The following is a 26,244-nucleotide window of genomic DNA, read 5'->3' on the forward strand; positions in this document are numbered from 1 at the left end:
CATGGCCAAGGTCACATAACTAAAGAGTGACAGAGCCTTTCCACTGAGAACAATTTTCAAACTTTTTAAAGCTGCGGAACATTCACTCACACACACCCACACGTAAAATATTTCAGGAACCCAAGTTTATAACATAAACGTAAACAGGGGGTTTCTAGTTTAAGAGGAATTGGGGGGCTAAGACTCTCACCCCCAGGCCTCCCCTTACCCACCACTCCCACTCGCTGGGGGTCCCTGGGGCTCCTCTCAAAGCCCGAGTCCTCTCCTATTCTAAAGGTATTGAGGACTTAGGAGGGAGGGAGACAGAGGTCGGCCAGGTCAGGGAAGGACCAAAAGGGAGGCACTGGAGCCAGGAGAGGAGTAAGAACTGACAGCCAGCCAGAGGCAGGTAAAGGGGGACCGTTTGGGGTGGGGCACGGTATTTTGGGGGAGAGTGAGAGCATGGGAGCAGCAGCATTGCACCCTAGGGGACGCGTGAGGAAAGTGTGGAGTGACCCATCAGCAGGATGAGGTGGGCTGCGTCTGAAAGGCTGCAGGGGGTGCTGGGGAGGGCCCCAACATTATGGCTCAAAAGTTAGTCCTTGCCAGATGCATGCAGAGTTAATCAGTAGACACGGGATTTGGGGAAGAGAAGAGAGTTTACTGCTAAGCACAAAACAAGGAGATCAGAAGGCCCATGGGCCATAAATCTGTCTTCCCAAACTGGAAAAACTTTCAGTGTTTTATAGGATTCAAACAGGCAGCATTCAGCATTTTATAGCATTCAAAGGTAGGCAGCCTTAGGATAATGAGCCATGTTGACTGTTCTGGGCTGACTTATCTTACCTCACTAACAATCATGAAGAGGGCTACGTGAGGGGGTATGTGCAAGGGCACCCAACTTCAGGGTTACAAAACAAGATAAGGGAGCACAAGAGGGACCAGTCATGCATTGTCTTGTTAGTTCAATTACAGGATAAAGTTGATACAGTTTCAAAACTGTATTAAACATCTGCATTATAGAAACCAGAGCATCTGGGTTATAGTTCACTAAGTTATAACACTTACAGATATTTGCTTCTGGCTACATAACAATATATCAGAAAGTTAGCATTTCGATCATGATTCAGTAACTATAATCATATTTGTTAGCTCTCTGCTACATTCCCCCCTTTTGTTTGTCCATTCCTCAATCTTGAGGGATATCTGGGTGATGATCGGTCAAACTTCTTCATGCTGAAAAGAGGTGTAGATGTTTTGGGGCAGAGGAACGGAATTATTTTGCCTGCAGTTGAAGGTCTTCATGAATTGTTCTCGGAGGGACTGGTCTTTCTGCGTCTCAGTGCTTACCTGTTATAGGAGTGATCAGGAGGCTTTAAGTTTCTGGAAGAAAAAGTGCAAGTAAATTGAAAATGATAAGCTCAACTAGAAGAAGTAGAAGGATTATGATTTTGGGATTTACAAAGGAATATATCCATATTTTCATAGATTCTTGGATAGAGCTCAGAGTGTTGATTTCATGCAGCCATGTGGTTTGCTTATGGTGTTCAGATGTTCTCAGGCTCTTAGGATCAAATTTGCTTGAAGCGTTGCATTTTGTGGCAGTTCGTGATATCTGGTTGAGACCTGCATAAAAATAACCTCTAGAATGACCTCCAGACTCTATATGAAATCTCTTAGCCATAGAAATTCTTCTTTTTCTCTCTTTTTAACGTTTCCCCCCTTTCTATTAAGATCTCTCTCTCTCTAAAAACATTGCTGATCAACATTTAGTATTAGTCCCACTACTTAATACTAATACCTTGGGGGTGCCAGGGAGATTCATCCTCAGTAGGGGTAGGGGAGGTAGTGAGTTTATTTGTGGTGTTTGTTTAAAGAGAGGCCACATTGAGTAAGAGGGAGGTTTCTTTTAGGCATTAATTATTTAGGATTAATTTTGTCATGGCAGAAATAAGTTTTATAAATGCAAGTTTCAAGTTCGAGGACTTGGCTTATTAACGTATTTCTTTTTATGAAGCAAGGGTCATGTATCTATAGAGTTTGTTTTCATAGGTTTCCTTGTTATAAGTTTAAATGAGGTTAATTTGCCTTCGAACAGGAGTCAATCTCAGATTTAGACCTTGTAAGGTTTTTTTTTATTATTATTATTACAGTTTCAATAAGCATGAGAGAATAGCAGAAATTCCTTAGGTGGAGAAGTTCCATGCTTTTTTCATCTAGTCCCTCAAAAGATTTTACAAATACTTTTTCATTTTATGTTCAAACTATTTCAAAATGCATTAAGTTATTCTCAACTTGTACAGAATACTCAGACTTTATTTCTTATTTTAGGTTCTATGTTAAATAAAGCTGAGTTAGGTTGTTCAAATAACTGACTAAACAAGTTAAATCAGATAGTGTGCCATAGAATATTCAGATTTTGGATAAAATAAATCTCTCTGCCTTGACTTCATATAGAAATTAAAGTCTCAAAGTACAGATACTATTACCCTTTACCTTGTATTCTGACTCACTTTAATGCTAATCAAATCAGTCCTATTTATATTTTTAATTGAAGTCTGATCCCTTTTTCAGTGTCTTCAACAGTTGCTATATGGAGTCATTTTTTTTTTTAGAATTGATGCAGCTTATTCAGCATTTCCAGAACTGGAGAACCCCAATTCTGAATCTCAGGTGCTACACAGATACCCAAAGTTCTAGGGAGCTACTAGGCAACACACAAATAGCAAAGCATCTCTGAAGTTAGAAATAACAACTAAAGCCCAGAAACAAATGTGACTGCTACAAGAGCTTACAGTCTAGGTCCTAATTCTTTTGTGAGTGTTTTCTAAATAAAACCATTGTTTTAAAAATAAAAACATTTGACAATTAACTTATATTGAGTTTATTCACCATGGACTATAGCAGGAGTTTCATCCTTTCTCACCTTTACATTTTCACTAAGGTTATGTTCATTAACAGATAGAACATAATTTGTAGACTGGCCCTGCTTCTTTTTTAAAGTCCCTTCTTATTGAGGATGATGCTCTGACCTGTGGTTGACTGCAAGCACTTTCAGAAACGCATCAGAGTAAAACAATGTAACTGACGAGGAAATGTGGTAGTTTCTGTGCCATATAACATCCTAAAATAACTAAAACCATGACTAACAATACTATACTGCTGTCTTATATCGTGCAGATAGGTTTCAGGACATAACGCAGACAGTGAGAACATTATTAGGGCTCCAGGAGTTTTATCTAATCTTTAAACACCAATATGAATCATATTTTATCAATATACATTAAACTGTTGAGGGGTTAGAAAAACCTTTTTAATTTGACAGCATTTCTTATACAATTCATAACACATTAAATGAAAACTATTTATAGCACTTTCTTTTTACAAGGTAAAAGAATAAATCCTCTGTGATTCTCCAGGGGCCCCTTTGGAAAATCTTAAGAGACAGTTTGAAATAAAAGACCACCCTAAAGGTTTGATCTTGAGTTGAATATTAGGTTAACCAGGAAAATGGTCCCTGTGAAACAATATCTGGTTCTTCATTTAACTAAAGCTAGGAAAAAACTTTGTTTTTGTTTTTTTAAGGTGAGAAGACTTGTTATTTAAGTTAAAGTCAACATAAACATCAATGGAGACATTATTTTGACATGACATGGAGTCTATATTATCGTATTTTTTTAAAACAACCAAGGACATGGTAAAGGTTACATAAAGTACAAGAAGTTATTCTTTTTTATTGTGAGCTATTTATTTCTTTTTCCAAATGCATCAATGAGTGCCAACTATGTACTGGACCTGTGGTAAGATGGCTAGAGGAGTATAGGATGGGTGCGTGCCTTTCTCTGGGCTTAACTTATTTATTTTTAAATTTTGAATTAAAGGGAAGGAGGCCTTGCTCGCCAGTCAGAAGCTGTGAAGATGTGAGCATTGACACCCCCGGAAGACATAGTTCTTTCAGCAAGAGGAAGCTGGTTTGAGAGAATAAAATCAACATCAAGAGATGCATTCTCTCTCACCTGGGTTACTGCAGGAGCTTCCTGATTGTCTCCCAGCTTCTGCTCTTGTTGACTGACAGTTTACTTTCAGCACCAGGAACTGGAGTGATGCTTTAAAAATGAAAGGCATGTAATAACATGGATGGACCTAGAGAACATTATGTTGAGTGAGTCTAGCCAAAAACTAAAGGACAAATACTGTATGGTCCCACTGATGTGAACCGACATTCGAGAATAAACTTGGAATATGTCATTGGTAACAGAGTCCAGCAGGAGTTAGAAACAGGGTAAGATAATGGGTAATTGGAGCTGAAGGGATACAGACTGTGCAACAGGACTAGATACAAAAACTCAAAAATGGACAGCACAATAATACCTAATTGTAAAGTAATCATGTTAAAACACTGAATGAAGCTGCATCTGAGCTATAGGTTTTTTTTTTTTACTATTATTATTACTTTTATTTTTTTTCTCTATATTAACATTCTATATCTTTTCCTGTTGTGTTGCTAGTTCTTCTAAACCGATGCAAATGTACTAAGAAACAATGATCATGCATCTATGTGATGATGTTAAGAATTACTGATTGCATATGTAGAATGGTATGATTTCTAAAAAAAAAAATAAATAAATAAAAAATAATAATAATAAAATAAAATTTAAAAAAAGAAAGAAACGCAGATGCCACCCCTTTGTACAAAACCTTGCTTTGGCTCCCAATTCCCTCAGTTTAAAAACTGAAGTCCTAACCATAGCTTATAGGGCCCCATGACCTGGCCCCGCTTATCTCTCCGTCCCTCACCTCCCACCAGATGACTCCCTGTTCACTCTGGTCTAGCTGGGGTCTTCCAAAATTCCTGGCTGTCTTCTGCCTTAGGACCTTTGCACCAGCTCTTCCCTGTCCCGAAGACCCTCTTCCCACAGATATTTTCAAGACGAAGAGCCTCTTCTCTTCCAAGTCATGCTCAAATCTCATTTTCTCATTGAGGCTTAGTTTAATCGGTTAGTCAAATATCATCGCCCGACTTGATCTAGAATTCTTAATCTTTTCCATATAGACACCATCAGGGTCTTGACAAAGTCTTGCTTTATTAAGACATATCCTAAATGCATCAATGGCCCAAACTTGCTCCATCAATCTTATCAGTTAAGCAGTAAAAACAACAAGGTTACCTAGGCCTTCAGTTAGGCGAGATGATGAGTTTCCTTCTGTGAGAATGAACCATTCTACTCTGTCCCGTCCAATGCTTACTTGGTAATAATAATAATGATGATGATGGAACTTATGATGGTGAGGATGGTAAAATAGCTGACATCCATATAATGTTTTCTATGTATCCAGGACCGTTACAGCACTTTAGGTACACTCACTGATTTAATCCTCACACCAGCCCTTTGAAGTTGGCATTATTATTGTCCCATTGATTAGATAAAGAAACTGAGGCAAGAAATATTATGTAAGTTGCCCAAGATCTCACAGCTAATAAGTGATACAGCCACAGTTTAAACCCATGCATTATGAGTCCAGAGTCCACAATATTTTGGGTTTAAGATGATAGGAAACCCACCTCAAGTTGGTTTAAGCCAAAAGGGAGATTTATTCCGTCCTCTAGCTGACTAGTCCCTGGGTAGATTTGCTTCAGGCACAGCCGCTTTCAGTGCTCATGCTGTCAGGATTTGGTGCCACTTCCCTCTTCTCCCCTGTCTTAACAAGAAGTTATTCTAATAAAGCAGAGACTTTTTGCCTTTTACATTGATCATTCACAAAAAAGCTTTTAAAATCTCTTACTAAAACAAACCAATAATTGAAGAAAATTTTATCACTTTAATAGACAGAAAACTAAATTTTAGTTCTGCATCAGTATATTCAATACAAAGCTTTTTAAAAAACTTTATAGTTAAGCTTACCAAATCTTACCCAACTTTGACCATGAGAAATAAAGTTCTTTTTCCATGAATTTTCTATATGTATACAGGTCTTGTCTTACTTTTTTTTTCTTTTTCTCATTCTGTAACAATCATTTTATTTTAGGACAAAATTAGTCTCTTTTTCCTTAATAAAAAAATACATCCTGTACACCTTACATACTTAAATTACCAAAATTATTTTAAAAACTGTCTTCAAACATCTTACAATATGCAATTACTGTCAAAATTAAATTTGTCAGAATAATGATTCAATTTGCTTAAATGCAAACATAATTTTTTCTTTATTTTAAATACTTACTAGATCCAATACTAGCTCATTAGATTAGTAAGTCTGTATAAATTTTAGGGGGAACACATTTGAGTAAAACAAAATTTCATGCTTGTATTGTACTTAGCATACAGGAGATAGTTTTCAGAAACATGGCATTTTTCAGTTTACTATTTTATCAGTACCTCAATGAGATGTATTATGAAACACTCATAAGGGTTCATTCTCAAAATCGTTTTTTGGAGGTAAGGAGGGCTTGCTATTTGGCCCAGACCATGATTTAATTGTGGGTTTACAAAAGCAGCTATTGTTTTTCTTTTTTCCTTTGAATAGAGTCTTCTGGTTTAAAAGTTAGTAAACTTGAAGCGCACCGATTCTGTTAATGTGACTCTCCGGGTCTAATTAGAGTTAACACGGGAGGGAGGTGAAGCGGAAGCCACTGCTGTTTCTTGCTGTTATCGCCCCAACCCTCTCTCCCCCTTGTCCCCAACCCCCCACCCACTTCCCGCGGCTGACTGGAAACTTCCCCGACCTTCGCCCTTCCTTGGCAGCTTCCAATGACTTCTGCTTACTCAGCTCTTCACCTGAGGATGCTGCCTGTCTCCAGGAATCAGAAATTCCCCTTTCTTCAAAAGGCTTTTCCTATATTCAGATTGTGGACCTGTTTGCTTGCGATGGCTTGGAGCCTCGAACCCAACCCGTGCTGGTTCCCAGGAATCAGTGACTTTCCAGGAAATTGCTGCGGACTTCCCTGCAAAGGAATGGCCCTGGCTGGATGTGCTGGTTTGAAAGTATTAAGTACCCCCAGAAAGGCCATGCTTTAATCTTGTTTCAATCTTTTGAGGGTGGCCATTTCTTCTAATCCTGATTCAATATCGCAGGGGTGGAAATTCTTATTAGATTATCTCCACGAAGATAATGTTAGGTCGGGGGAACAGGGAAGGTCACCATTACTCAAGCTGTGTAAAATGTGCCGCCCCTTCTGGACGTCACCTAACCCCGTTGCTTAAAAACTGCTCACACCAGGACCCAGCGGCGAGCTCACAACTCCCTACCTGGAGTTCTGTGAGCTCTGCCTGGGAACGCAGGAATAAACTCGCTCACTCTAAGGTTTCTTGATCTGCCTCGTCTCTCTTTCGCCTCCAAAACCTTTCAGATGTGACACGCCCAATTGTGAATGTAACCCTTTGATTAAATGGAGATGTGAATCCACCCATTCTGGGTGGGTCTTGATCAGATTACTAGAGACTTCTAAAAAGGGCAGCATTTTGGAGAAACAACAGAAGCCACAGAGCCGACAGAGAGCAGATGTAAAAGCTTGGAGAACAGTTGCTTCAGAGGACAGAGACACGGATGTTTAGAGAAGCTTGGAGCCCAGCAGACATCACCATGAGAGGTTAAGCAAGCCAGAACCTGGAGAGAGCCAAGGGAAGCCAAGAGATGAAAGCCAGCCCCGGAGAAGCAAAGTGAGGCACCCCCACAAGGACAGAGACTAAAAGCAACGGAGCCCAGGAGCAAGGGACCCCATGACTACCCAGCTGACAGAGGTGCTCCTGACCCATTGGCCTTTCTTAAGTGAAGGTAACCTCTTATTGGTGCCTTAACTGGACACTTTCACTGCCTTAGAACTGTGAACTTGTAACTTATAAATTCCCCTTTTTAAAAGCCATTCTATTTCTGGTATATCACAATCTGGCAGCTTGCAAACTAACACACCAGACTCTTCTTAGAGAAAACCTTACAAAGATGTAATTCTGGAGAAGTATAGCAACCTAGCTTAGTGGGGTATCAGCATGGTAAACCCAATCTCATCTCCCACTTAGGGCAAGAAGAGGAGCTGAGGACAGAGGAGACAGAATTTTTTTTTCACCAAGATTATTGTCCAGATTGGGGGACTTCATCTAAAACCAAATGGTTAATTCTTGTGGACAATATTTTTTGGGAAAGAAACATCCAGTGGTGTGGAAATGGAAAGAACTTGTCTTAGACACACACCCACTGAATATGTTCACTTGTTTGAAGTCTTCAACACAAGCACTTGTCTTACTCAGCAAAAGGGAAGGCACAGTGGGAAGAGACCCTGTCACCACTGTGGTTATAGGGTACCTTTCAAAAATAGCTCTCATCTCACCCATCATATGAGCATTTATGGCAGAAGAAATTTGTATGAATTTCATCAGTGCCAAAAAGCCTTTTAGTTCCGGAGAAGATGGCGGCTTAGTAAGACGCGCGGGTCTTAGTTCCTCCTCCAGAAAAGCAACTAAAGAAACAGAAACAATGCGAAACAGCTCCTGGAGTCACGACAGAGACCAAAAAGACAGCGTACCCCAATCTGGAACAGCTGAACGGGCAGGGAGAATCCGCTGCGGTGAGATACCCGAGGGGCGCGCGTTTTCCTGGCCGGGGTGGCTGGCGACTGGGGTCCCTTCCACGCACATGGCTCCCCGGTCTGACTGGGAATGTTGGATAGCAGGGCCCTCCCGCCACGCTTGGCGTCTCGGGCCAGCTGGGCAATTTGGACCGGCACTCTCCCAAGCCGCGGCGGCCAGCGACCCCCGCCTCCACGCGCGGTTTCCCCGGCCAACTGCCCCGCAGGCAGACGAGCGCCACCTACTGGGCAGGAAAAGAAAAACAGCCCAGAGATTTCACAGAAAAACCTTTCAACCAGCTGGGTCCCACACCCAGGGAAATCTGATCAAATGCCCAGACACCAGCAGAAAATAATGGATGACGCTCGGAAAATTGAAGATATGGCCCAGTCAAAGGAACAAACCAATAGTTCAAATGAGATACAGGAGCTGAGACAACTAATGCTGAATATACGAACAGAAATGGAAAAACTCTTCAAAAACCAAATCAATAAATTGAGGGAGGACATGAAGAAGACATGGGCTGAACAAAAAGAAGAAATAGAAAATCTGAAAAAACAAATCACAGAACTTATGGGAGTGAAGGACAAAGAAGAAAAAAATGGAAAAAACAATGGATACCTACAATGGTAGATCTAAAGAGACAGAAGCTACAATTAGTGAACTGGAGGATGGAACATCTGAATTCCAAAAAGAAACAGAAACTATAGGGAAAAGAATGGAAAAACTTGAGCAGGGGATCAGGGAACTGAATGACAATATGAAGCGCACAAATATACGTGTTGTGGGTGTCCCAGAAGGAGAAGAGAAGGGAAAAGGAGGAGAAAAACTAATGGAAGAAATTATCACTGAAAATTTCCCAACTCTTATGAAAGACCTAAATTTACAGATCCAAGAAGTGCAGCGCACCCCAAAGAGAATAGACCCAAATAGGCGTTCTCCAAGACACTTACTAGTTAGAATGTCAGAGGTCAAAGAGAAAGAGAGGATCTTGAAAGCAGCAAGAGAAAAACAATCTGTCACATACAAGGGAAACCCAATAAGACTATGTGTAGATTTCTCAGCAGAAACCATGGAAGCTAGAAGACAGTGGGATGATATATTTAAATCACTAAAAGAGAAAAACTGCCAACCAAGACTCCTATATCCAGCAAAATTGTCCTTCAAAAATGAAGGAGAAATTAAAACATTTATAGACAAAAAGTCACTGAGAGAATTTGTGACCAAGAGACCAGCTCTGCAAGAAATACTAAGGGGAGCACTAGAGTCAGATACGAAAAGACAGAAGAGAGAGGTATGGAGTAAAGTGTAGAAAGAAGGAAAATCAGATATGATATATATACTACAAAAGCCAAAATGGTAGAGGAAAATATTATCCAAACAGTAATAACACTAAAAGTTAATGGACTGAATTTCCCAATCAAAAGACATAGAATGGCAGAATGGATTATGACCCAGCAATACCACTGCTAGGTATCTACTCAAAGGACTTAAGGGCAAAGACACAGACGGACATTTGCACACCAGTGTTTATAGCAGCATTATCTACAATTGCAAAGAGATGGAATCAGCCAAAATGTCCATCAACAGACGAGTGGCTAAACAAACTGTGGCGTATACCTACGATGGAATATTATGCAGCTTTAAGACAGACTAAACTTATGAAGCATGTAATAACATGGATGGACCTAAAGAACATTATGCTGAGTGAGTCTAGCCAAAAACTAAAGGACAAATACTGTATGGTCCCACTGATGTGAACCGACATTCGAGAATCAGCTTGGAATATATCATTGGTAACAGAGACCAGCAGGAGTTAGAAACGGGGTAAGATAATGGGTAATTGGAGCTGAAGGGATACAGACTGTGCAACAGGACTAGATACAAAAACTCAAAAATGGACAGCACAATAGTACCTAAGTGTAATGTAACTATGTTGGAACACTGAATGAAGCTGCACCTGAAATATGGTATTTTGTTTGTTTGTTTGTGTGTTTGTATCTTTTGTTTTTGTTTTTTCTTTTTCCTTTTTATATATATATATATTTTTTTATTAGTATTATTATTTTAATTCTCTTCTCTATATTAACATTCTATATCTTTTTCTGCTGTTTTGCTAGTTCTTTTCCTAAATCGATGCAAATGTACTAAGAAATGATGATCATACATCTATGTGATGATACTAAGAATTACTGAGTGCATGTGTAGAATGGAATGATTTCTAAATGTTGTGTTAATTTCTTTTCTTTTTTTTGATTAATAAAAAAAATTTTTAAAAAAAGCCTTTACCATCAGGTCTTCCCTTACACACCATAAGAGAATGCACACTGGGGAGAAACTCTATGAATGCAATGCCTCTGGTAAAGCCTTCAGTGACCCTTCAGGCTGTAGGAGTCATGTCAGGACCCATACCAAAGAGAAGCCCTTTGAATGCAGTCACTGTGGAAATGCATTCCAAGCCCTCTGCTCGCTGAAGGTACACATGAGAATTCACACTGGAGAGAGACCTTATGAGTGTGATCAGTGTGGGAAGGCCTATAGCAGGAGCTGTCACCTTACTGCACACAAGAGAACCCACATTGGAGAGTGGCCCTATGAATGTCATGATTGTGGAAAAGCTTTCCAGCATCCCTCATGTCTTAAAGAACATGTCAGAAATCACACTGGAGAGAAACCCTATGAAGGCACACCGTTGGAAAAGCCTCCCAGCGGAAGTCTAGCTTTCATCTGCACAAGAAAAACCACCTGATAGAGAAAACATATGAATGTAAAGAATGTGGGAAAGTCTTTGGTAATCTTGTATCATGGAGGAAGCATGAGGATTCATGTCATAAAGAAATCTATTGAATGTACACTGTGTGGAAAAGCCTTCAGAAACCAGCCAATCAAGTCACGCATGAGATCTCATACTGGAGAGAAACCATAGGGGTGTGGCCTATGTGAGAAAGCTTTCAGTGCAAGCTTGATCTAACTGCACACAGGAGAATACATACTCAAGGGAGATGCTATGAATGCACTGTGGTGGGGGGCGGAGGGAGTCCTCAGGGATTATTTATCACAGAGGAAGCATATGAGCATTCATCTTGTAAAGAAATGTGTGGAATGTAGACAGTGTGGAAAAGGCTTCAGAAACAGTCAACCTTTAAGGCACACATGAGAACTCACATAGGAGAGAAAACTTATGAGTGTGATCATTGTGGGAAAGGCTTCAGCGTAGGCTCTACCCTTAATGTGCATGGGAGAATACACACTGGGGAGAAACCCTGTAACTGCCTTGTCTGTGGGAAAGTCTTCAGTGATCATTCATCTCTTAGGAGTCATGTGAAAACAAGCACAGATTCATAGAAAGGCAAGAGAATCCTCACGGACTTCCACCTTACTGTACATGAAAGAATATATGTAACCTGGGAGAAGCTGAATTTTTGTAACAATGGGAAGATTCCAGTTTCTCATCACTTAAGAGACCTGTGTGAACTTACACTGGGAAGAGAACCTCTAGCTGTGGTTTGGAGAAAGAAGACTTCAGTGCACATTCAGCTCCTAACAAACATGTATATATGTTTGCAGTGTGAGAACTTGTAGAAAGTCCTATAGTTTGGTATTTAATGTGGAAATGACTTTCACACCACCTCAACTTTTGGGCATAACAGCAAGCAGGAGAATGTCTAAAGAAAATGACAGGGGAGCCCTTTTCTGATCTCACATCGAATTCTTCATGAGAGAAATCACTCTGAAGAGAACAAACCTATAAGGTAAGGAATGTGGGAAAGTTTACATCAGAGGAAAGACGTAAAACTTGCACTGCAGACAACCCCTCTGGATGTAGTCAGTCTGGGAATCTTTCAGCCACAGCCCCTCACTTCCTGGGCATCTAAGCATTGATACTGGGAGACAACTCTTTCGGGATTTTTCAGTGAAGGTAAGACTATCTTTATCAGTAAATTTTCCATCTTTATTTAGTTGTATGTTCCTCTAAATAACCCTTAATCTTAATCGCCAAGGCTTGTGTACAGTATTTTAATTATAACTTCATTCTTGATATGTTTAATTCCCGTTGAAATAATTTATTTGGCCAATGGAATATTTAGAAGTGTGTTCCATACAGAGTAACGTTGGTATTTTTTACTACCTCTTTGTTACTGATCTCTAATTTAAATGCAGTGAGATCAGAGCATGGTTATCTGCATCAAATGGACTCCTTGGTAAGTTTGTCCATCAGGCCAAGAGTGAATTATACTTTTAGCTGCTTTCCTAATACCCATGCTCATCGTCTTCCATGTCTAGAGAATTTGGTTTTTTTCAGGTAAGTAAAATGTGCTGTTTTTAAAATCTCCAACTTCTAGGTTTTATTTCAAAGAACAAGGCTCATGTCTCATAACCCTGGCCACTGACAATTAAGCAAAAGTCACTGTGTAGGGTTTTTGAGAAAGGGTCCATCTTACCTGCATTTTTCTCTGTATGTTTTGTTCTTTCCTCGTCCCTCCCTACTTCCAACCTTGAAAGGAGATACCAATACCTCGTGTTAACGGAGCCACTACAGGACAGGATAAAAGCCCCAGTCTTTGACTGCTCAAACCCTGGAATGGTTATATGTGGACGTCTTGTTAAATGAGAAAAAATAAACTGATTATTCATAAAGAATTAACATAGGAATAGAACAGAAAAGATTAATGTTTTTATCCTGGCTTGAAGGTTTTTTTAAACTCATTGCTTAGCTCTTTTTAAATAATATAATGAAATTGTGCAAATGAAACTACAAAAACGTGTTTTGCCCAGACAGATTTGTCCAAATACTTAATACACTTGAGTCAATGCACTTTTGAAAAAGCAATATATAATTTTTTACAGGAGTTAATGGCACATAAAGGTATTACCTTGTCCTCCAAAAAAACCTGAAATCATCGTATACGAATGAGCTTTGAAATCCATGAAGGTATCTTCTCTCTACAGTTTTGTTCAATCTTTAACTAGGAATACAAACAAATTTAATTCATACAAAGCTTGGAGAGAATTTTTTTTATCATATGAACTACCTTTATTTATGAAGACATAAGAAACAAGCAATCAAAATATTTACCTTAGATTTGAATTTTCATATTACGAGATTCTCAGAATGGAGTGACAATTAGAGGGCAACGAGCTTGCCTAGAGGTTTTATTGGGGCTTATTTAGCTGCAGTTTTAACTCCAGAGCATCACTTTTTTCTGTTTTTTTTTCTTTCAAAATAGTTTTGTCTATTCAGGTTTCTGCATCAGTAGTCCTTTAAGTTAATTGGCAAAGGTCTGAGTATCCAGACTCATAAGTCTGAGTGATAAGGTTGAATTCTTTGCAACACCCACGGAGTCTTCAGTAGGTGTGGGAAATCTTATCAGTATAGAAGGGAAGTTAGGCTAAGCCAGGACCCAGAAGTTAGGAGAAGCAAGGACCCAGGGTTTCAAAGAGCACCAGAAGCTGCTTCCCCCATTTCTGGGACTCCGGGAGTACTATATATATATATATATATATATATATATATATATATATACAAGTGCTTATTTCTCTTTAAGCAATTTGAATAGAACTCTCTTTAAAATTTTTATTTGTTAATTTGGCATTACCATTCAGAGGTAGGAAAATACACATCAAACAAATAGATACAAATAGAAAATTAGACACAAGACACAGAAACATAGAATATAAAATTCACTAGTTTGAACCATAATTCTTTTTTTTTTTTTCTGCATAGGCAGACGCCAGAAATTGAACTTGGGTCTCAGCCACCATGACCCCCATGAGCTGTAATTTTGCATCCTTTCTTCCAAATTCTTATTTTGATACAAAGACATATGCGATTGTACATATGGTATTGCATCCCATTTTTCTTCTTTTTTATAATACAAGTTTGTGATATAGCATTTTTTTTCCTATACAACTATCCTCAGGTCATTTCTCCTTTATTTTTTTTTTTTTAGCATAGGCAGGCTTCGGGAATCGAACCCACGTCTCCGGCATGACAGGTAAGAACTCTGCCACTGAGCCACCGTTGCCCACCCAGGTCATTTATCTCTTGATTGTAAATCATATTGAGGTGAGGCAATTTTGCACAAGAATGTCATTTTTTCTTTTTCATGGGTTCATATCCAAATATTGGCCAATAATTAAAAACCCATTTTAGGGGGCTGTCGCTGCTGTTGGCAGTACTATTAACATTTCCCTTGATTATAATTTCCCTTTTCAGTGCCTCTAAACTTCAAATTGGGAAAAGAAAGGAAACCAGAGTGGGACTCGAACCCACAACCGCCAGTGTGAGCACTTCAGTAACTAGTTCTCGTATGCCTGGGACTTGCACCCAGAATTATCAGTTGAAACCAGGCTAGGCTAAGGTAGGACTCTAACCTACAGTCTTAACCCAGGAACTGAAAACCAGAGCAGCAGACAGGTTTCACATAAGAGCAGGTACTTTAACAAAGTTACTCACCCAGAAGACATCTGTTCCCAGGACAGTTTCTCTCCTCAAAATTGAAGCAGCATTGGGATCAGCAACACCAGGGAGGACAAAGCTGAATCTCACCCACCAAGCCTCTAGATAAACGAATCTAAGTGGCCACTTAGGTCAGTGGCTGACATTTACCATCTGGTGGGGCCGTGGGGTCCCTGGGAGAGACCCGGCCCCACCAGGAGTGCCGCTTTGTTATGGCTCAAAAATGAGTCGTCGCCCAATGCACACAGAGTCAATCAGTGGACACCAGGATTTTGAGAAGAGAAGAGAATTTATTGCTAAGCACAAAGCAAGGAGATCAGAAGTCCTCTGGGCCATAAATCTGTCTCCCTGAACTGGAGACACCTTCAGTGTTTGATAGCATTCCAAGAAAGGCAGGCAGGCTTAGGTTAATGAGCAGGTTGGTCACTTCTGGGCTGATTCATGTTACTTCATTAACAGTCATAAAGGGGGCTTCATGAGGGGGGTAGGTGCACGGACACCTGACTTCAGGGTTGCAAAACAAGATAAGGGAACACAAGGGGGGCTGGTCATGAGTTGTCTTGTTACTGTCCAGTTACAGGGTAAAGATAATACAGTTTCAAAACAAAGCATTGGAATTGAAGAAACCAGGTATCTGAGTTACAGTTCATTGAGTTATAACAGTTACAGATTTTTGCTTCTGACTGCATTACAACATATCAGAGCTAGAAAGTATGTCGGTAGTGATTCAGTAACTACAATCATATTTGTTAGCCTTCCCTTACACAGGGAGTGACTCCCACCCCCTCCAGCTCTGCCAGAATGGGGCTCTGACCTATCTCTTCTGCCCCAAGTTCTCGGATGACTCAAAGGAGAGAGAGGATGCTGGGCCAACTGGTGTTAAGTGGGGTGCAGGAAAAGGAGACCCCAGACCTAGGAGAGCTGTCCATTCCCAACTTGGCCGCCAGAGGAAAGTGTAGCCTGAATACCACAAGCCCTTTAAATGCCGGCCTGGGGGCAGTGTCCTCACCCCACCACGGAGGGGGCTGCTCCAGCTCAAAGCCCACCCGGGCCCCCCCACCCCTTCCCAGACCCGGAGGCCCTGCGCCAGCCCCGCCTGCGGCCCCGCCCTTCCATCCAGCCTCCTTGCTATTGGCTGCACCGTCCAGGCCGAGGTAATTAACAAGTGATTAATGAGAATCCCAAAGTCAACAGAAAAATCAATGGGGCGCGGAGCACGAGAGGCGCCTGCGCGGTGCCGCGGGGCGGGGGAGGCCGTCGGGGGCAGCGGTCGGGGCGCGGGGGCCTCGCAGGAGGAAGAAAGGCGCTGCTCCCGCGGGCGGAGGTCAGCCGGCGGCGATGGCTGCCCAGGCCTCAGGTAAGGGCCCCGGCGCCGCAGCTAGGGCCGGGGGCGCCCGGACAGCACCCCACCCCGGGCACTCATAAGCCCTCCGCCCCCAGAGGGGGGTTCAGAACCTCGGGGGCTGCAGAGAGAGGGGCGGGAAGGAAGGAAGACTGGCGGGGCAGGTTAACCTTTGGCGACCCGAGCGTTGGCCCCTCCTGACCCCCCACTCGCCCCCTGACTGTGCCCCCCAACTCCTTTCCGCGAACCTGGGCGCGCGGGGCTCAGCAGGAGGCGCCCGCACCCTCAGTGGAAAAGGAGCACCCAGGCCTGGAAGAAGCGAAAATGTGGACGACTGGGAAGAGGGGTGTGGGGTCGGGGCTGCGTGGACGCCCAGGCTGGGGCCCGCTTGCAGCGGCCGTCTGCGGCCCGGTAGTCCCTCGGGTGGGTGGGCCAGGGACCCCGAGGTCCCCTGGCTCGCGCCCGGCAGCCTCGTTCGGAGCTGGCCCTGCGCGGCTGGCTGGGCGCCGCGTGTCGCACCCAGCCCCACGCCCCGACGGCTCCGCTGCTTTCATGGCCCGCCTCTAAACGCCACCCATGAACCGGTTTGGTGTTGGTGCCCTCCCTTGGCCTGGCGTTGCGCCGAGGGGTGTGCCGGGGGCGGCGGGCCCCTAGTCAGCTCCCAGTGCCCTCGCTCTCTCCCGGAAACCCTCTGTGTCCCTCGTCCCCCAGCCCCAGCGGACGGCTCCTCCCTAGCGTCCATGGAGCGTGGGACCCCCAGGGTGGGGGTCACAGAGGACCGGGAACCCAGTCCCTTAACGTCCCCTCTAGACGTGCAGTCCAAGCAAAACTGCAAAACTGAAATTTACCAATAATCCAGCCTGTCCAGGACCTGGAAGGAGCTAGAAGAAAATGCGCTAGTAGGTAACACTGAGAACTTAAATGGTGTGCCAGGCACTATTCTACATGTATTGCATGTATTAAATCATTTAATTCTGACAAAACCCCTATGAGATGAGTATTAAGCATTAATTCGTTTGTATATTTACTCAAGAAATATTTATTGAGCATCTACTATATACCTGGTACTATTCGTAGCTCTAGGTACCCTTATTAAAACCGTTTTACAGATGAGGAGACTGAAGCACAGAGTTGAAGTAATTTGTCCAACATCACAGAGGTAGTAAGTGACAGACCCTGACTCTTAATCCTTAGGGCTATTCTACCCAGGGTGGGGGGATTCTGGGGAAGGGGAGATGGAGCAGTAAGGCATGAGAGAAAAAAGCAGGAACCCACGGTCTTGTTCAGTCTGGGGGTGGGGGGTGGGGGAGCCTGGGAGGAGAGGAGAAAGATCTTCTGGGAAGTCTTCTCAGCGGGCTGGGTCCCTACAGAGAGCATTCAGTGGGGAGGGTCTCTGTCCACAGTTTTGGTGCTGAAAGTTCCCCACAAGCTGCCAGGGTAAGTCAGCAAAACTAGTGGAGCATCATGCCTGTGCTGGGTTTGGGGAATCCAGCTAAGCAGGAGCTGGGGCTCTGCCCTGGAGGGGGGACAGCCACGCCCCCGGCGCCTCATCACCCCTGCTTCAGGAATGACCCCAACGCTAGAGCTTCGGCAGAGAGGGAACGCTTCCCAGGAGAGGCTCCTGAGGCCAGGGCGGAGGACGAGGGGGAGCCCATGTGGAGGGCACGGAAGGTGAGACAGAAGAAACATCAGGCTCCAGGCGTGGTGGGAAAGGCGTGAGCCCACCTGAGAAGTGTGGCCCCTCCAGCCTGGCCGGGCTGGGCATAGGACAGGTGCTTTGGGTGTGGCCAGATGGGGCTGGGAGAGGTGGAGCTTGACCAGGGATGACAGGAATGCCCGGAGAAGGGGAGAAAATCATTTGAAAGAAGTCCAAGCTTTAATGCTCCAGATGCTTTGGAAGGAGCAGTGGCGCGTAGAAGCCACAAATATGGAGCCGTTTGCACGTGGGACAATGGGGACCTGGAGCAGCTGCATTTTAGAGCCAGGTGTGGTGCGGGGGACTACTGGTGATAGCCCAGAGTCTAAAGGGAGAGCCAGAGCCAGGTACTGATAAGTGAAATAGTTGATGATAGGAGATAGCCCAGCAACAAGCAGGGCCATGGGAGCCCAGCTTTAGCATGGGGGTTTAGGGGAGGCCACTCAGAGGAGGTAGGGTCTCTGCACAGTCCTGACAATCTGGGGTCAGCCAAGGGGACAGGAGGGTGGGCTTTGGAAAGCAGAGAATGGCAAAGAGAGAGAGATGAGGGAAAGCTGGGGGCATTCTAGGAACTGCTGCATCTGGGATGGCCTGTGGGCAGGGGTGGGGTCTCAAGACAGGGCTGGAGAGGTTAAGTCGAAGCCAGGCCAGGAAGCCTACCCTGTCTTGAACAGTTTCTATGCACTAGGCCTTGTGCTAAGCATTTTACCCACACCGTCTCATTTTGAAAGGCTGTGTGGGCTATGCTAGTTTGTACTGAGGGCAAATTGTTGCCTTTGTGGGACTCTTAGCAGGGGAGAGGCACACGGGGTGGAGAAACCAGGCGAGAGAGGAAGGTGTGACATATGAACTGGAATAGACAGGCTTGGGGACTGATGGGACATGTGGGGTGAAGCAAGAAGCCAAGAAGATGGCCAATTCCCAGCTAGGAGACAGGGAGATGGAAGCACCGCCCTCCAAGCGTGTGAGTTTAAGGACCAGATCTCCAGCAGCCTACAGGAGGAGGATACAGAGCACTGAGACTTCCCAGCACTGAACACCAGGGATGAGGGGGCAGGGCGGCAGCAGGACCAGAGAAGAGTCCTTGGCGCTGGGGCTGGCGAGGAAACCCCTAGGTCAGCTTGGGATAAACCTCCATACCAGAGGGCACCCAGAGCCTGCTGCTCAGCCTCACCTGAAAAGGAGCACCCAAATGGGTCCAAAGGGGAGCATGTGATGGACTCGGGGCTGGGGCTGGAGCTGCAAGTATTGGGTGGCCCAAGATCTAGGTCCAAGTGGGTAGCCTAAGTGAAAGCTGGAGGAAAGTAAGGAAGAGTCTGGGACAACGTTTCCATGTTGTACTCAGCTTTAGTGTGATACAAAAGTCAGCTCTGTCAAAGTCAAGGGAATGGCATGCGTGCTAATCCTACCTGTTCCGTGCTCATGGCAGACATCACCAATCGATCCCAAGACCTCCATTTTTACCTTTAATGTGCTTTAATATTAATTTTAATCATGCAAGTAATGTGTTAATTTAAAAAAACTGAAATATGAATGCTAAAGAATAGTAGACCACTCTCAATCTTAGTGCCCTCCTCCTTTCTCCAGAAGAAACTCCTATTGAGAATTTGGTGGGTATCCTTCTAGGCCTTTAAAAGATAATTTTACACACACCCATAAACTTTGGAGTATCATTTCAGGTCACAACAATCTTTCCCACAAAGCCAGACTCAGACTCCGGGTCCTCTCATCCCAGCACCCAAGTAGTCAAATCCCAAGTAGTCAGGGTCAGAACAAGAGATGACCCCTTCTTCAAGCCCTTCCAAACTCCAGGAGTGGGGTTCCTGCCTGAAGGCAGCAGGGTACCAGCTGCCTTTTGGTGGTGGAAAATTGCAGTCCTGGCAACTGCCCCTGACTCCCTTGCAGAAAGAATTAGCCACCATGGTGTCAGGCTGAATCAGGGAGGCAGAAAGTGGGGTGGCCCCACAGGAGATTGGGGTCCTCGAACCAGCTGAAATAATCCCTTCTGTTTAAGTGGGCCACAAAGGGCTTCCATCTCTCCTGGCCTCTTTGAACTCTCTCTGGTCCCTTGAGCAGCTGCCATTACTTCCAATGTCCCAACCAGAGAGATGGCCTGGCTCGCCCTAGGACATGCGTGCCAGTCCCTCCCTGCACTGCGCTCATGGCACTTGAATCCAGGACCGCCTGACTGCCAGCCCAACGCCTCCTCCTTCCCCGGCCCCTGCTGAGGCTCCGCCCATGCCCTCTCCAGAAGCGCAGGAGGCTGCAGTGGCCCCGGCCAAGGAGAACGGAGTGGACATGGGGGCCGAGGAGACAAGGGCACCCACTGGGCCCTGGCAGAAGTCCTGGCTGGCGCGGCATTTCTCTCTGCTGCTGAGGCGGGACCGGCAGGCCCAGAAAGCCGGACAACTCTTCTCGGGGTTCCTGGCCCTCAACGTCGTGCTCCTGGGTGGCGCCTTCATCGGCAGCATGATTTTCAACAACGTGGCCATCACGCTGGGCGACGTGTGGATCCTGCTGGCCACACTGAAGGGCCTCTCCCTCCTCTGGCTCCTCTACTACGAAGCCAGCACCACTCGCCGGCCGCACGCCGTGCTCTGCCGGGACCCCCACGCCGGGCCCATCTGGGTGCGGGGTGAGTGCTGGGGCGCTGGGGTGGGGGATGCGGCGGTGGAGGGGCAGACCCGGCTCCAGGGCAGGTGCCAACGCTCTCCTGGCCCGGCCAGGCTCCCTGGTGCTGTTCGGCTGCTGCACCATCTGCCTCAACGCCTTCCGCGTGGGCTACGACGTGAGCCACAGCCACTGCAGATTGCAGCTCGAGCTCATCTTCCCCGTCATCGAGATCATCTTCGTCGGCGTCCAGGTGACAAGCATCTCCCAGCCCCATGCCATGGGGCACACGCCCTGTCCAACCATGCCTGCGTGCACACACCCTGCCCACCCAAACCCAGGAACAGCCGCAGCGGCTTAAACCAGTGTAGACACACCACCATAGCCCCCCCCACAAATGCCCATGTCCATATTCTCTACACAGACACCTGGCACCCCAAATGCAGCCACCTATAACATAGCTACCCATACGTACCTGCAGATATCTAAACATATACCCCACCTGTATGAATCCACTCGGTAAGAATATCTAACTCCCTCCTGAGTTCCTGTGGGGTGTAGGCATTGTGCTAAATGCTTCACTTGCATCACTTCTTCATTTCCCCCAAGCAGGTAGTGCAGCTTGGGCCCTGTTTTAGAACTGAGGCTGAGGCTCAGAGATGTTTGTCACTGGCCCATATCACAGCAAGGAAATGGTGGAGCCAGGATTCCAGCCCAGGCCTCCTTATTTGTCTCATTCATTGTGAAAACACACACGCAATAGGTGCAACTTCCCCCCACCAGCTCCCCCAGCCCCCAGCCCCTGGGCTCAAAGCCCCCTCTCTTTCAGACCTGGGTGCTCTGGAAACACTGCAAGGACTGTGTCCAGGTCCAGACAAACTTCACCAGGTAAGACGGGGGTCCCTTTGCCTCCAGCTCCTGCTGGGGCTCCTTGGACACCCAGTACCTGCCCCCTACAGCCTCCCTGGACAGGCTGGCCCCGGAGCTGTGGGTTAGTCTGGAAATGGGCCCCAGCTGGTCCCTAGGGCTGCCTCTCCTGGAATCCTAATAGCAGAGGGAATAATAAGCCGTCACCCCAGCGGCAGGTGGTGATGAGGGCTGGGGACCCAGGGACCAGCCGGGCTGGGTGGGCAGAGTGTGGCACCTCCTCCAGGTGTGGCCTGATGCTTACACTGGCCACGAACCTGCTGCTCTGGGTTCTGGCCGTCACCAACGACTCCATGCATCGCGAGATCGAGGCTGAGCTCGGCGCCCTGATGCAAAACTTCTCAGGTACAGAGAGGACACCAGGACCCCACGCGCACCCCGAACACACACACACACACATACACACACACACACACACACACACACGGCGCCCTCCCTCAGACACGTGACGTGCAGGGTTGGGGGCCAACTCTACAGGCCAGGTCAGCACCATACAAAACACTGGGTGAGGTTTGCCGCTGGTGCCCACCTGCCTGCCCCCAATCACGCCAGCCCCACGAGGTGCTCATACCCTGCAACCCCGCTCCAAGCCATCCAGCCAGCCGTCAGCCAGCTAGCCACTAGTCCTGGCTGAGCAGGTCGCTGAGAAGTCATCCAGGTATGCACTCCACCCATGGTATTTTCATTTTATTTGCTGGAAACCAAGAAACCTTCCGGACAGAAGGAGATGACGTTCTAACACACTTTTAGGCTCCCAGACATATCAGGAGGGATGGGAGATTTCTGGGCAGAAAGAACTCCCCAGATTGTTCCACGTGCCTGCCCTCCCACCTGTGCTGTCTGGATCCTGTAAGCACATGTGGGAAGGAATACTGCTGCCTGTGGGGTTCAGCCACACCTGTGTGTATACAACCCCCCTCCCCAGGTGACCTGGCGCAGCTGGATAACTCATACAGCTGCCATATAAATCATGGCACACCTGTGTGCTGCGTGCATTCTCCGGTCCCTGGATACAATTTCTGGAAAAAACGTGCAAAGAGCAAACTTTTGGCGAGTGATTTTATGAAGTCTTATTATTTGAAAGTGCAGACGTGCAGTAGAATGGGAGAACAGGATATACCCATCACCTAGATGTAGTGATTTTGCCATGGTTCTTTCAGTTATTCTTTGCTGAAACATTCGAAGGAAATTACAGAAATCGCAGTGTTGCATTTGAAACATTTCAGTATGCATCGCTTTAAAATTCCACAATGCTATTATCATTTCTAACAAAATTCCTTCATATCATCCACACCATCTATAGGAATCCATATTCAAATTGCTCCGAATTTAGCCTCTGAAATGTCTTTCATGGATGGTTGGTTCAAACCAGGATCTGATCAAAAGCAAGCAATGAATTTGGCTCAGTCTCTTAAGCCTCTTTCATTCTAGAAGTGATGGTTTCCCACCCCTTTCTTCATGACGTTCGGATCGGCCGTTTCCCCTCTCCCCTGCTTCCCTGTGAGCTGGAACCATGGACCAAAGTCTTGATTAGATTCGGGTTCACGCTCTCGGCAGCACCACTCCCGGGTGGTGTCGTGCTTTGCAGGGTGCCTCATCGGAGCCAGAGAGACAACACATTTTAAAATGCTCTGATAAGCCTTGACTCCTTTGCTGAAGGAGGTGGCCATCGTGCAATTTCTGGTTTGCCTCTCTGGGCCTCAGTTTCCACATCTGTAAGATGGGGGGCTGCATCCCCTCGGCCTCCGGCACATTCTGGGAGGGCTGTGATGTGTGCCAGGGGCTTCTTCCCCCCACCCCCCGCCGGGCGCCCCTGAACGCCTCTCCCCACCCGCGCCGCCCCCCTCGCAGGCAACGAGACGGCTGCCTGCCTGTGCCTCAACGCCACGGCCTGCGGCGTGTTCCGGAAGGGCTTCCTGCTGCTCTACCCCTTCGGCACCGAGTACTGCCTCGTCTGCTGTGCCATGCTCTTCGTCATGTGGAAGAACGTCGGCCGCCACCTGGCATCCCACGCGGCACCGCATCCTGGCGCCCCACCCTTCCGCCTGCACGGCGTCGTCTTCGGGCCGCTGCTGGGCCTGCTGGCCCTGGTGGCCGGCGTGTGCGTCTTCGTGCTCTTCCAGATCGCCACGGGCGGCCCGGCCGTCGGGCACCAGTACTTCACCCTCTACTACGCCTTCTACGTGGCCACGCTCCCCGCCATGGGCCTGGCATGCCTGGTGGGCACCGCCGTGCACGGGCTGGAAGAGCGCGAGCTGGACACGCTCAAGAACCCCACCCGCAGCCTGGACGTGGTGCTCCTCATGGGCACGGCCCTGGGCCAGGTGGGCATCGCCTACTTCTCCGTTGTGGCCATCGTGGCCACGCAGCCGCATGAGCCACTTGGCCGCCTCATCCTGGCCTACTCGCTGCTGCTCATCCTGCAGCACATTGCCCAGAACCTCTTCATCATCGAGGGTCTGCACCGGCGCCCACTCTGGGAGGCGGCTCCCCAGGACCCAGGGGGCAAGCGGGAGGCCGAGCCGGCCCGCACGGGCTCCCTGTTGGAGCTGGGCCAGGGCCTGCAGAGGGCTTCGCTGGCCTACATCCACTCCTACAGCCACCTCAACTGGAAGCGGCGGGTGCTCAAGGAGATTTCGCTCTTTCTCATCCTCTGCAATATCACGGTGAGTGGCACGGGGTGGGGCAGGCAGCCCCGGAAAGCCTCACTCAGGAAGGGATGGATCAAGGCACGTTCATGGGCCATCTACTTTTCATTGTCAAGGGCATGTGGCTCTCCCCAGCTAGCTCGATGCTCCTTGAGAGCAGCGTGTTTGCCCACCAGCTCCCAGCAAGCTGCCTGGCACAAATGCACATGCAAAGCATGCAACTAAGTGCTACTTACAATCAAATGTGTAAGATTTCTGCCCTCAGGAAGCTTACTGCCTACAAGAGGGAACACGTGGAGGTGAGTTAGAGCATTCCCAAATAATGATTGTCCACTGAATTCAGTCAAAGAAATAGTGCCCGATTTTCTAAAGAATCCCCAGTGGAAGAGGTTGGCAGTGTGGCTCAGTGTCTGGCAGCTGGTAAGTCCCACGCCTGCCTGAGCCCGCCCCTTGTCTCGTCTCAGCACCTCACACTCATCGAGCAACCGCATGGAACAAGTAGAAGAAATCGAGGCCCAGGTTGTTTGGCCTGCCGAAGGGCCCATCATCCTTGAGTTGCCATGCTGGGCCTAGAGTCCAGGGGGGTCTCCCCGGAGCCTGTTGGTGATGACTGCTCTGGAAACATGCCAGGCAGTGAAACCCTTGGTCAATTGGCCTCAAAGCAGGAGCTCAGAGAAGGAAGAATGGGTGCAGGGGGTCAAGGACAGCCTCAGGAAGTTGGTGAAGTTTGGGCCTTGAGGAACAGGTAGAGTTTGGACAGGAAAGCGGGGAAAGTGGGTCAAGGTCAGAACACAGAGGTGCTGGCTTCAGAGCTGTGCCCTGGGAATCCTGAGCGGGAGATCATGGGGCTGAGCAAGCTGGGATAGGGTTGGGGAGGAGGGAGCTCTGAAAGTCCAAGGATTAGGGGATGGGGCGATGTGCTGGAGGAGCTGCAAGTTCTGGGGTCTGCGCCCCCAAGCTGAGTGTGGAAAGGCACGGGAGAGCCCCTCCCCCACTCAACACCCTCCTCTCCTCCCCGCCCCCAGCTATGGATAATGCCAGCATTTGGCACGCACCCAGAGTTTGAGAATGGGCTGGAAAAGGATTTCTACGGCTACCGGACGTGGTTCACCATCGTCAACTTTGGCCTGCCCCTGGGAGTCTTTTACCGCATGCACTCGGTGGGGGGGCTGGTGGAGGTCTACCTGGGGGCCTGAGGGGCTGAGGAGCCCACCCCCACTGGTCCCTGAGCACCCAGGTGGAGGAAGGAGGTCGTCTGATCTCCGAGCAGACACCCCATGCCAGGAGGATTGAGAGCAGCCTGGGTTCCCCCAGGTGTCCCCCTGCACACAGCCTCGCAGAGGGGAAGCCCACTGTCTGCGACTCCAGGACCAAGGCGGGGCCTGGGCACTGAGCCCCGAGGCCCAGGGCGGCACCTGCTGTGCCACCTCACCGCCCTGACAATGAGTACAACCCAGAGAGGGTCAGGCCTACAGGGGACTGCGGAGTGTGGAGAGGCACTTCCCCAGACATCCGGGAAGCTCGCTCAGGCCAGTGGCCCCACCCCTCTCCCCCACACCTTATCTCCTAATGAGCTCATTAATTAACTGCCAGACAGGGTTCAACAGTTCTCTCCCACTGCCATAAACCTTGTTTGTTTGATCGATTACATGTAGGCTTCATGACATTTGTTCTCAGGGCAGAGCTGCCAGTCAAGTATGGGGGGTGGGGGGGACGGTACCCTGGGCAGGGCTGGGGGGCTGGGACGCTGGGGGGTTGGGGCCATCCTGCTGGGGGGAGGAGGGAGAGGGTCTTGTGTGCCCCACCCCTCGCCAGCACACCCTCTCCCTGGGACAGAGCCCCAGGTGACTGGGGGCAAGGCAACCCCTGCAGCTGGCTCACAGCAGGCCGTAGCCTCTGGCTGCTGGGGCCCCAGGCCCGCCAGCAACTCTGAGCCATGGGGTGCGGCGGGAAGGGAGGGCATCTTCCTCCACCCAGGGCGAGGTTGGGCATGGCAGCCCTGGCCCCTGCAAGTGAGCGCT

The 26,244-nt window shown here is 47.2% G+C and overlaps 1 protein-coding gene and 1 pseudogene across 1 annotated transcript; both read left to right on the forward strand.

The window, feature by feature from the left end:
- Nucleotides 1–3,763: 3,763 nt before the first annotated feature.
- LOC143686568 (uncharacterized) lies at nucleotides 3,764–11,885 on the forward strand (annotated as a pseudogene).
- A 4,400-nt stretch (nucleotides 11,886–16,285) lies between these two features.
- OTOP3 (otopetrin 3) lies at nucleotides 16,286–25,857 on the forward strand. The gene is made up of 7 exons (XM_077163769.1): nucleotides 16,286–16,357; nucleotides 20,290–20,673; nucleotides 20,765–20,901; nucleotides 21,478–21,536; nucleotides 21,802–21,920; nucleotides 23,427–24,241; nucleotides 25,249–25,857. The coding sequence occupies exons 1-7, from the start codon at nucleotides 16,339–16,341 to the stop codon at nucleotides 25,417–25,419; spliced, it is 1,704 nt and encodes a 567-aa protein (XP_077019884.1). The 5' UTR covers nucleotides 16,286–16,338; the 3' UTR covers nucleotides 25,420–25,857.
- The last annotated feature ends 387 nt before the right edge of the window (nucleotides 25,858–26,244 follow it).

Source organism: Tamandua tetradactyla, chromosome 6, assembly GCF_023851605.1.
Source record: "Tamandua tetradactyla isolate mTamTet1 chromosome 6, mTamTet1.pri, whole genome shotgun sequence".
Classification (NCBI taxonomy): Eukaryota; Metazoa; Chordata; class Mammalia; order Pilosa; family Myrmecophagidae; genus Tamandua; species Tamandua tetradactyla.